At 41.2% G+C, this 11,880-nt stretch overlaps 2 protein-coding genes across 2 annotated transcripts; both read left to right on the top strand.

Annotated features, from left to right (window-relative positions):
- The first annotated feature begins 2,495 nt into the window (after positions 1–2,495).
- LOC139474185 (sialidase-like) lies at positions 2,496–4,829 on the top strand. The gene is made up of 2 exons (XM_071257081.1): positions 2,496–2,511; positions 3,292–4,829. Exons 1-2 carry the CDS (start codon positions 2,496–2,498, stop codon positions 4,827–4,829), a joined length of 1,554 nt encoding a protein of 517 aa, XP_071113182.1.
- Positions 4,830–5,357: 528 nt separating this feature from the next.
- On the top strand, positions 5,358–10,121 carry LOC139474238 (uncharacterized). The gene is made up of 5 exons (XM_071257161.1): positions 5,358–5,431; positions 5,999–6,320; positions 7,106–7,167; positions 7,453–7,762; positions 7,970–10,121. The coding sequence occupies exons 1-5, from the start codon at positions 5,405–5,407 to the stop codon at positions 8,725–8,727; spliced, it is 1,479 nt and encodes a 492-aa protein (XP_071113262.1). The 5' UTR covers positions 5,358–5,404; the 3' UTR covers positions 8,728–10,121.
- Positions 10,122–11,880: the final 1,759 nt, after the last annotated feature.

Below are 11,880 nucleotides of genomic sequence, written 5' to 3'. Positions count from 1 at the left end.
AAGCATTAAATTTTAGTTATGGAATATAACAACTTAAAAGTAACTCAGACAAACCCTGAAGGTCAGGTAGCCTAGTGGTTAAAGCGTTCGCTCGTCACGCCGAAGACCCAGGTGCGATTCCCGACATGGGCACAGTGTGTGAAGCCCATATCTGGTGTCCCCCGCCGTGATATTGCAGGAACATTGCTAAAAGCTGCGTAAAACCATACTTACATAGTCTCGGAAAATAAATGATTTTGATAGAAACAAACAATTATATTTAGAAAGAAGAACCCCAGTGAGATGGGAGTGAACCTGTGGAGACTTGCTTCAATCTGGGCTATAGCAATACAGTCAGGGCTGGGCAGAAGGGAAACTAATATTGTTCAGGATCTGTAGAGAGACTAGATAGTAACTCATTGTAGCAGAATTCAACCAAATAGGTATTCAAAATTGTATATTTTTACGTTTGTGAAAATTGGTTTTGTGGTTAAGTTTGAGCTGGACAACAAACTGTAAAATACAGCACAAGAAAATAAGATTATTTTTGTTGCATTTATTTTTCTATCCATAATTTTTTTTATAATTTGTGTTGTGCTCATGTGCAATATATTGTGCTTGAAGTTATACATTGCTGGAATATTGCTGAGTGCCGCGTTAAACAACAAACCAACCAAACAACCAACCTTGCTGTGACATGTCACTTGATGTCCTTGTGACAGAATACTCCAACCTGATCTATCACCACCGACATGTACATCCTTCCTCCAAGCTCAGAGACACAGCAACACATCCTGATGAGACAGCCTTCCTGGTCTAGTGGTAGATCACAGTCGATCACAGTCCGCATCATATCTAAAGACGTTAATATATGGTACTTCTTACCCTGCCTGGCGCTTGGTGTTAAGGGGATAAAGCAGGGACTGGTCGGCTAGGACTCGGCATACTGTGTCTGAGTGGGGTACTGATGTTAAACTGTGGCATGGTATCTCAGTGGGCTTGCACTATTAATCGGCATCAGTCCGGACTAGTACAAGCAAGGGCACTCACACAGCTATACAAGTGCAATAATCTTGGACGCAACGTTAAACCCCATTTCTCCGGATGACTGCCAATATTGATGTGTTGTTGATCAAGATTATCTTCCATCTGAAGGGGAAAATATTGGGAGTTTTTTTAAATTAATAATTTGTTGCAGATAATACTAGGAACGATTAAGTTTTTTTTTCCCATAAAAAAGAAAAGTACTTTTCACTGGATTTCCAGAACAAAATGTGTTGTGCAAAAATATAACAAATTGTCTGCTTTTTCTTTCAAAGAAAAACAATAAGCCGTAAATTTGTGTCTGGAATAAGATAAAAATCATGGAATGATTTCTGTGGCATCTTTTAACCAAGCAAGTGTTACCTGAAACCAAAAAATATAAACAAAACACGATTAAAAAAAACATCAACAAAATGGATTAAATGCTTCATAAATATGAAATAGCTATCTAGGCTGTTTGTGGATATGAGTATGTGCCTGTTTCTCTGACACTGGAACTGTGAAGATCCAGGGTAGAATAGGTCTTCAGCAACCCATGCTTCCCATAAAAGGCGACTACCAGGATCGGATGGTCAGACTCGCTGACTTGGTTGATGCATGTCATTGTATCCCAATTGCGTGGATCGATGCTCATGATATCAATCACTGGATTGTCTGGTCCAGACTCGATCATGTTTCAGGGCGCCGTCAAATAGCTGGAATATTGCTGAATGTGGCGTTAAACAACAGACAAACAAACTCTGACAGTGTGCGTGTGTTGGGTTTAACGCAATTTCACGGGCAAGGGCGTTAACTATAAAAGTCCATTTTCCACCCTCGCCGAACGAGGCTGGAATTTGATTGACAAGGCGATTTTGATTGGACTTTGCATAGACTCGTTAGTCTAACCAAAATTTAAATCCGGAATTCCATCCTAATTCGGCAGTATGGAAACTGGACATCCATAGTCAGTTAACGCCCTTGCCTTGAAAGTGGAAAACGTTTACCACTTTGGTGAAACCCACGAGTGCGCTTATTAAGAAAGCAATCAACTTTACGGCTATATATTGTGCTGACTAATCTAGGAACATAATCAGGGCGAATCTGCTGCGACAGACTTTGCAAGGCAACAGCATTAAGGAATTGAAGTTGGCAAGAACAACCGTCTAGGGATAATTTGTTGTCATTTTAAAAATTATTTGAATTTGTCGATAATAACTGAAATGGAAATATAAATACACCATCGCAGGTTAAAAAAAAGTTCACGAAACACTATTAAGAATATTAATACTATGACACATTTAAAGATGTATTTAATTTCAAACCATTTAGAATGTGTCACTTATAGTGTGATTGATGCTTGATATGTTACCACTGAATCTAACATGTCAATTGCGAATTCTCTCATTCTTTGTGTAATAGCATTGTAACAACTAATTTAAGAAGCCTATTGCCAATTTTGATGCACTGATAGAAATAGTTCTAATTCCAGGATGGAATTTGTCCCAAGTTAGATATGCGTGTCGTAGGAGAAAACTTAATAAATCGAATGGTTTGGATGAGTGACTTGGTTGGTAGCGTGTAAATTTACCTGATGAGGTGGATCGTTGCTCATACACTGGGTTATCTTCCCAGACTCGTATACATGGAACATTGCAGTGTTCAGCATTAAACTACCCCAACCCTCCCCATACACAGGTGTGTCCAGTCCACCCCACCCCCCCACCCCCACCCCCACCACATACTCTCAACTTGTGTCCAGTCTCCACCACATACCCTCAAGTTACGTCCAGTCTTCACCACATACCCTCAAGTTGCGTCCAGTCTCCACCACATACCCTCAAGTTGCGTCCAGTCTTCACCACATACCCTCAAGTTGTGTCCAGTCTTCACCACATACCCTCAAGTTGTGTCCAGTCCACACCACATACCCTCAAGTTGTGTCCAGTCTCCACAACATACCCTCAAGTTGTGTCCAGTCTCCACCACATACCCTCAAGTTGTGTCCAGTCTCCACCACATACCCTCAAGTTGTGTCCAGTCTTCACCACATACCCTCAAGTTGTGTCCAGTCCACACCACATACCCTCAAGTTGCGTCCAGTCTTCACCACATACCCTCATGTTGTGTCCAGTCTTCACCACATACCCTCAAGTTGCGTCCAGTCTTCACCACATACCCTCAAGTTGTGTCCAGTCTTCACCACATACCCTCAAGTTGTGTCCAGTCCACACCACATACCCTCAAGTTGTGTCCAGTCTCCACAACATACCCTCAAGTTGTGTCCAGTCTTCACCACATACCCTCAAGTTGTGTCCAGTCTTCACCACATACCCTCAAGTTGTGTCCAGTCCACACCACATACCCTCAAGTTGTGTCCAGTCTCCACAACATACCCTCAAGTTGTGTCCAGTCTCCACCACATACCCTCAAGTTGTGTCCAGTCTCCACCACATACCCTCAAGTTGTGTCCAGTCTGCACCACATACCCTCAAGTTGTGTCCAGTCTCCACAACATACCCTCAAGTTGTGTCCAGTCTCCACCACATACCCTCAAGTTGTGTCCAGTCTCCACCACATACCCTCAAGTTGTGTCCAGTCTGCACCACATACCCTCAAGTTGTGTCAAGTCTCCACCACATGCTCTCAAGTTGTGTCCAGTCTCCACCACATGCTCTCAAGTTGTGTCCAGTCTCCACCACATGCTCTCAAGTTGTGTCCAGTCTTCACCACATGCTCTCAAGTTGTGTCCAGTCTCCACCACATACCCTCAAGTTGTGTCCAGTCTCCACCACATACCCTCAAGTTGTGTCCAGTCTCCACCACATGCTCTCAAGTTGTGTCCAGTCTCCACCACATGCTCTCAAGTTGTGTCCAGTCTCCACCACATGCTCTCAAGTTGTGTCCAGTCTCCACCACATGCTCTCAAGTTGTGTCCAGTCTCCACCACATACCCTCAAGTTGTGTCCAGTCTCCACCACATACCCTCAAGTTGTGTCCAGTCTCCACCACATGCTCTCAAGTTGTGTCCAGTCTCCACCACATACCCTCAAGTTGTGTCCAGTCTTCACCACATACCCTCAAGTTGTGTCATGTCTCCACCACATACCCTCAAGTTGTGTCCAGTCCACACCACATACCCTCAAGTTGTGTCCAGTCTCCACCACATACCCTCAAGTTGTGTCCAGTCTCCACCACATACCCTCAAGTTGTGTCCAGTCTCCACCACATACCCTCAAGTTGTGTCCAGTCTGCACCACATACCCTCAAGTTGTGTCCAGTCTCCACCACATACCCTCAAGTTGTGTCCAGTCTTCACCACATACCCTCAAGTTGTGTCCAGTCTCCACCACATGCTCTCAAGTTGTGTCCAGTCTCCACCACATGCTCTCAAGTTGTGTCCAGTCTCCACCACATGCTCTCAAGTTGTGTCCAGTCTCCACCACATGCTCTCAGGTTGTGTCCAGTCTCCACCACATACCCTCAAGTTGTGTCCAGTCTCCACCACATACCCTCAAGTTGTGTCCAGTCTCCACCACATACCCTCAAGTTGTGTCCAGTCTCCACCACATACCCTCAAGTTGTGTCCAGTCTCCACCACATGCTCTCAAGTTGTGTCCAGTCTCCACCACATGCTCTCAAGTTGTGTCCAGTCTCCACCACATACCCTCAAGTTGTGTCCAGTCTCCACCACATACCCTCAAGTTGTGTCCAGTCTCCACCACATGCTCTCAAGTTGTGTCCAGTCTCCACCACATACCCTCAAGTTGTGTCCAGTCCCCACCACATACCCTCAAGTTGTGTCCAGTCTCCACCACTTATCATAAAATAACAATGACTGATTTCATAATTTATGGACATTCTGAAATAAAATTCTAACTATTAAATACATATTCCAATTTCAATATACACAAGATCAAGCAGTATCTATAAAATTTGAAAATGTCTATCTTGGTATCCTACTCAACGTCAGTCAAACGATGCAAGCTCTTTGTGCGCAGTGCATTTAACTTTCAGCTGTTGTAACCTCGGTCTAAAAATAGTTCGGGATTACCAGGTTACCATGACCTGCTGATAGGAGTGTGTCCATGTGTGGTTGGACTGCAGTGTTAAACACACCAAAAACATAATATCTGAATACACCCGTCAGATACAAGCCGGATGTAATATAAAAACACACACACATCCACACACAGGTCTCCTGTGTCAGGTAATACCTCTGGTAGCGCCAACAACACCTCCCAGGCCAAGATGAAGGTCAGACCAGAAGCTTCTTTAGGGGAATCCCCTTTGGGAAAACCAGCAGTTTCCCCACACTGCAATCCCCTGGCTATCAATAGGAGTGACAGGGCTGTGCATATAAGCTATGACGAGCTCACATCATTGAATACTACTGAACAAGATGGAAGAACATAGACGTGTAAGCATGGTAAGGACACTTTTCATTCTTATGATCAAAATATGTTGTTGGTGCATCAAGTATAATATGTTAGGATTCCAATAATTGTCTTACAGAAATTGGATTGTTTATTGTATTAGACCTGGAATCTCGTTAAGTGGCATTCAAGGGACTGACAGGCATGGACGTATCTAAGTGTCTCTTACCTGTCAAGGTTTTCTTCTCACCAGTTACTGCACGTCTAATATCACTTTATTAGTCAAGAAAACAGATATTGTTACATTTACAGGTATTGTTTACAGTGATCGCTATAGTTCATAATTCATGTAATTACCTCAACGTAATTGTTCTCAAAACAGGTTACCTGGTCACAATATGTGTGCAATCAAATAACAATGTTACCACCTGAGAATTCAATTAGAAAATGCATGTAAATGTTTTAAACAGCATCAGGTCAGCTATATATTCATTGGCTATTATTCTTGTAGTTAGACATTAGATAGTGAAAATCTTAAATTATGCAAGGAAATGTATTGATTCTGATTTTAATCCAACCCTCACTTCAGACAAAAATAACATGCTTGTTATGCTTCTCAGTTTTTTCAGAATTCATCAGAATCGTGGATATCACTGAAAACAAATAAATACTCCCGTCCAGTATTGAGAGTACACATCAAGTGTGGGACGGGTATATCCCACGTGATGCTGGCAGTCAACAACCGACAGGGGGCACTCAAGTACCTGTTTGTCCTGAAGGCTGGCAAAGATATGGAGCGGACAGTCCCGGATCTGGACACAGTCCAGGTGTTCGGACTGAAGATTGACACTGGACAGAGCAGCGACAGACACCCCTTTGCAACATCGTATACTGTGGAAACAACTCGCAAACTTGTCATTTCTCCAACTTACCAGACACAAGGTATGAGAAAATTGTTTTATTTAACAAATTATGCAGAAATCGTGATCTGTCATATATAAGTCATAACTGTTTTGTAATCATAATTGATCAGTAGAATTTTAGGTGAATTTACGTCATGTTAATCTCATTTAGTTTAAATGTATGTCTGTTAAGAACATTTCGTTTAGACTGAAGAATACCTGTTTCATGTCTTTATTAAATGCTCCAACACAATCCCTCCGAACAGGGTGGAACACTACGGTTTGATGCTTAACTACACAATGAAACCTTTTCTAACATGACAGTACGGTTTAAATAATTTCTGGATTAACAAATTTCCGGACTTTTTAATAATGTGTTCTTTGAATACATATTTACCACGCCAACAGCTTGACATGTTACAGGATCAACAGGGTCCGGTCTTGTGAGGGTCTACTGTGCATATCTGACAGCAAAACTGTGACAAAATACATGGAATGAACACAATTTTGTTTTGGATTTGTTGTCTATCAAAGCAAATGACAAATGTGATCTTACAACACCTTGTATATACTTTCAGGAAACGTATTGTGCCATTTCCCTTACTAGTATCATACACCATGTCCTTTGATGTCCTAGTATTGTTGTACAGACACTCGAACTTACAATAGGATACTTGGGTGGTGCATGACATTTGGAGACGCACCGATATTTAAATCAACGAAACACGAATGTTTGGGCAAAATATTTCAAGTTCATATACATGGCATATTTCCTTCTCATGTATGAACAATAAGAATAATAATGTTTTCCTCTTTGTTTCACAGAGTTGGACTTGAGTTGTGGATTCTCACTTGGTCACGTGATGCACCTGTTGGGGGAGACTCAGGTGAGTGAGGAGTCCTCGTGTCGTGCCGTTTGTTCTGTCTGTGTTGTCCAGCCACATAGAGTCTGATGAGAAGCATTTAAAAACATGTAGTATTACTTTACGTTCTGAATAGATACACACATGTATTATTCAGTTTTAATTGGATATCCCTGTTCTGACTCACATTTAAGGAAACAAATTGAGATTTTGTCTTTGGTATTCTGTATTTTATCAAGATATGAAATTATCAAACTTTGTTTGAGAAATTGAAGACCCTTCATTTTTATAACAAAATGTCATTTTCAGGATCAACTTGAGATGGAGGTTGAGCACAAGCCACCACTGGACTACAGCCTCAAGCCTACAGGACCTTCTGACAGCGAGGCAGGTCTGTGTGTTGTGTTGTGTGAGAGAAGTCAGAAGGAGTACGTTGTGATGTCGTCTGCCCCGGTGAGCGCCAGCATCCCACTCCTGCCTGTCTCTAAGTCCAGGACCAACTACAAGGTCAAGGTCGTGGGACTCAAAGGTTCCAGTGTGGACCCAACTGGACAACGGTCAGCTGTGTGTCAGGACTACACACCAACTGGTGGATCAGACACCATCACTGTCAAGACATGTAAGTTGACTTTGCTTTCATTTGTCAACAATAAGTGAGTTTAAACTCCACTTTCAACAGGGTTTTGGTGAGGAAAGAGAGGAAAAGGTTGTTGTTGTGTTCTAGAATCGACTCAAGTCGTCAAAAGATTTCACTGTATACCTGCCTGTGAATATGTTACTTGAATATACATAAAGTTAATGTTCCCCTTTCCTCCCTTGTTTACAGGCAATACTAAGGCAGATCTCCAGCACCTTCTGGACAAAGCAAAGACCTTTTGTTCCAAGAACCTGCAAACTCAAGGCAGATATAATGTTACGAAGTTCTACCGCAACAAACCTGAGTCCTACTATGATAACATCATGTCTAACAGAGCTGGAGTGATGGAGAAGTACCTGAAGGACAACAATGGCGACCCATATTGTCCAATCAACAACAAAATCAATGGCCTCTTCTTTAGCGGATCAAAGAACAAAAAGAAAATACCCTATTTCTCCTTATTCGGAAACAAACGTCTTTTCATCCCGGTGGAGGAACTGTTCACATCAGACACCAGGATGTACTTCTCAGACTTTTACTGTCACAAGGACACACATTACGTCACAGTTGTGGTCACAAAGATGGGGTCAGCTGAAGACAGATTCTGTGAGGGGAGGCTCATTGAAATGGACTTGAAGGATAATCCTTTTTTCACTGTCAGAGAAGACACACTGTCACAAATTGTATCATGCTCACAAAATAGAGGATACTCGGGAAGTTCCATGTCCAGCCAGAAAGATGTTCCCAAGACGTTCACGATGGTGTCTGTCAAAAAGTTCCATGTGGAGTTTCTGTACACGGAGGATATCGACATCAGGGGGTTGCAGAGCAGATGCGGGGAGGACAAAGTGTATTTTAAATATGTCCACACAATGGGGAGAGGACGCAGCAAGAAGGAGGGGATTCCTAAGAAGCTTGACTGTCCAGACTGCAGCTTTGACCCTTAACCCGAACATGATGAGTTGCATACAAGGGGTGACTTGAAATGAGAGTATATATGCCTATAAACACAAGCTTGTGATACAGTCTGATTCTTACAGTCGACTCCGCTTTTAGCAGAGACTTCTTTTGAATATGGAAGGGCTTTCATTCTCTTAATGACAGAACAAATGCCTTTTCTGAATGCCAACGGAATGATATGCCTCCTCTTTGTGCTATTTGTAATATGTGTTGTGTTACTTTAATCTTATTTGAATGAATCTGACTGATAGTAGAACCGTAGGCTTCAGAATTGTTTCTGCCTATATTTATCTCTTATCATCGTGATCATTGCCGTACATTTTTTTGGTTTAATTCTATTTAATATGTACACATATTTCTACATTTTGTGATATTTTCATGTCAAATCTGTTATACTAGTTGATGGTTGTTGTCATAGGTTGGTTTTTTTATGAAATATTTTTTTTAATCCTTCAGTTATTTATCCTTTAGGTGTGTAATGAACAAAGGATTAAATCGGTACTAGCTTCCAGAGTGATATTTGTAAGTTATACACTGATTCCGTGTGGAATAATGTTTGTCATGATCGTGTTAGTTAAGTACTTGCATTAGTGCAATTTTTATTGATCGGCTGTACAACTAAATCCTATGTTATCATGATCTCATAGCAATTACAAGTTACAGTATTTAACATGCGTTTTTTTTCTGTGACCATTCTATGCCTTTCTTCAGGGCAATAGTTTTATGTATAATGTCCCATTTCTGTATGTGATGACGCATTGTGTGTTGGCAGTTGTATTAAACACATCAAAGAAGGTAATATTGCTTCACCAGTTTTAGTCGTAATGTGTACCGTGTTTCATTTTTTTTTCTGTTACGACATGCCTTTAAATAGAATGTCTATTAATACAGTGCACGTCATAGTCCCCGGTAGAGTTTGTTGGTTACGTTTGTCAATACACCATGTGATATTTTCATGATTTTCATTGTTATCAATGTTGTAAATATTTGTTATGTTTGAACAAACATGTTTATTTTATTTTGCTGATAGTATTACAGCAGACTTTGCGATATTATTTCTATTTCTATTGATTTCTTATCATCATGATTATAGCTCTGTATATGCTTTCTATGCTTTTAATATATACTCGTATGTCTACATGTTGTGACATTTTCATGATTGTAGCAGCAATCTTTGTGCTACTGAAATATTGGTTGTGTTTCTTTAATCTTGTTGGAATAAATCTGGCCCAAAGTATTAACGTAGGCTTCACTATAATGTTTCTATTTATATTCATCTCTTATCACGTGATCATAGCCATGAATATTTTTTGTATGAATCTATTTTGTACACGTATTTCTACATTTTGTGATATTATCAAGCCAAAACGTTTATACTTGTTCATGTTGTTCTTATGACATCGTTTTTTAATAAATTAATATTTTTTTAGCCCTGCATTATTTATTGTTTGGATGTGTGATGAACAGATGACTAAATCCAAGAGTCAATTTCTTCAAGGGACACAAGACTCTGGCTTCTATCCTGCTATCTGACACGATAAGCTCCTGTGAACTTCGACCACCTCCGTGGAAGAGTGGACAGAGGAACGTCCACGGTTCGATTCCCTCTCCGTGTCATACCAAAAGACGTCAAAACATGATACTTGTCGTTACCCTGCCTAGCGCAAGGCATTATGGGGATTAAGTAAGGACTGGCCGGCTTAGAATCAGTATGATGTGTATGAGTCAGTATAGTGAGTCTGAACCAGAAGCAGCAGCAAGCAAGTAGCCACACACATGTATGTAGGTGAGCGAAATAATCTCAAACATGCAACACACACCAGTCAGTAAAATACAGCGGAACCTTGGTTGTAGTCACCATAAAAAAACAAATGACAAAAGCAGCCCACCCGGATCAGCTTCAGTCCAGAGGTCCTTGGAGGGTGGTCTTTTCCAACATGCCCCAAAGCAACTATGTTATATACTCTTATTTAAATGTCTAGTAAAGTAAAACATACATGACAAGCACGCGCACGCGCACACACACACACACACACACACACACACACACACACACACACACACACACACACACACACACACACACACACACACACACACACACATATCCCAAACGTGACGTAAATCCCAATTCAAACTCACCTCATCCATTATCAAAAAGTTCAGGTTGAGTTTTGTCATGTTGGAACCCATTATGTTTGAGAATTAGACATACGAGTGTTATAGTTCATACATATCCTGTTAGGGATTGTCAGATATCTGTGAGTCGTATTGAAATGTAGGCTACGGTTCCTGGCTTATCGTGTGTGGATTTTATGGTCCATCACTTGATTGCGTGGTATGTTTACAGGCCGCCGTCGCATCGCAATGTCAGACAACAAATACTTACGTTTTTTATGCAAATTGTGTGTTTGTGATACCGGTAGGCTTATCCTTTTTGCCTGGTGTCATGACTAATTTCCACATGTATTTTTCCTCTTGCACCTAATGGAATATGTTTCCGCGGATAACCGAGTCTGGTTTCCTCTGGTCTTGACGTCTTATATTCGTCTGCGACCCAATCAAATGAGAGAAGACTGTCCGTTCACATCATTATTTCAACAGCCCATGAATTGAAATGTTATGCATGGACGTGGTGAATATATCTATGCATAAGAGAACGTTTTAGTGAATGAATTAGACACTGCCTACAACATACACAATGTGGAATACTCACAGACATGTTGTTACAGTTTGGAGCTAAGCAAGATCATTTCCAGAGAATTTTGCCTTGGTTGTTTGATGAAGAAGGAGAACGAGTTCACACGGAACAAGACAAGGTCAGTCAGTAGTTGGCATGGCATGTCTGATGCCACTGATGATAACGTGATTGACAAGCGGATTGAGTTGTTTCCGAGAACCCCTCTTTAACACACACGTCTGTATTCACCGTGTAGCAACATCAACGCACGGATTATCGCTATGCGCACTTTAAGACAGCTCCGTGAAGCTATTGAAACGTGCAGTAAAATGCTGCACTTTAACGAGCGTTTAAACATATACACAACTCGTCAAAGGTATCGCACCACCCAGTTTGATGTGTAAATGAGAGTTTATTTTCAATGTAGAGGTTTTCAAATGGTACACTGAGTGTTGACACA

The sequence above is a fragment of the Haliotis cracherodii genome, unplaced genomic scaffold (assembly GCF_022045235.1).
Source record: "Haliotis cracherodii isolate W230 unplaced genomic scaffold, xgHalCrac1.p SCAF_3, whole genome shotgun sequence".
NCBI lineage: Eukaryota > Metazoa > Mollusca > Gastropoda > Lepetellida > Haliotidae > Haliotis > Haliotis cracherodii.
The sequence above is the reverse complement of the archived record's forward strand: the minus strand, read 5'-3'. Positions and strand labels throughout refer to the sequence as shown.

Bases quoted from the DNA above. Each gene is read 5' to 3' on its own strand.
- LOC139474238 (XM_071257161.1), top strand. From the start codon at position 5,405: ATGGAAGAACATAGACGTGTAAGCATG. The intron at 6,321-7,105 runs GTATGAGAAAAT...TTTGTTTCACAG, and splicing joins TCCAACTTACCAGACACAAG to AGTTGGACTTGAGTTGTGGA. The intron at 7,763-7,969 runs GTAAGTTGACTT...CCTTGTTTACAG, and splicing joins CACCATCACTGTCAAGACAT to GCAATACTAAGGCAGATCTC.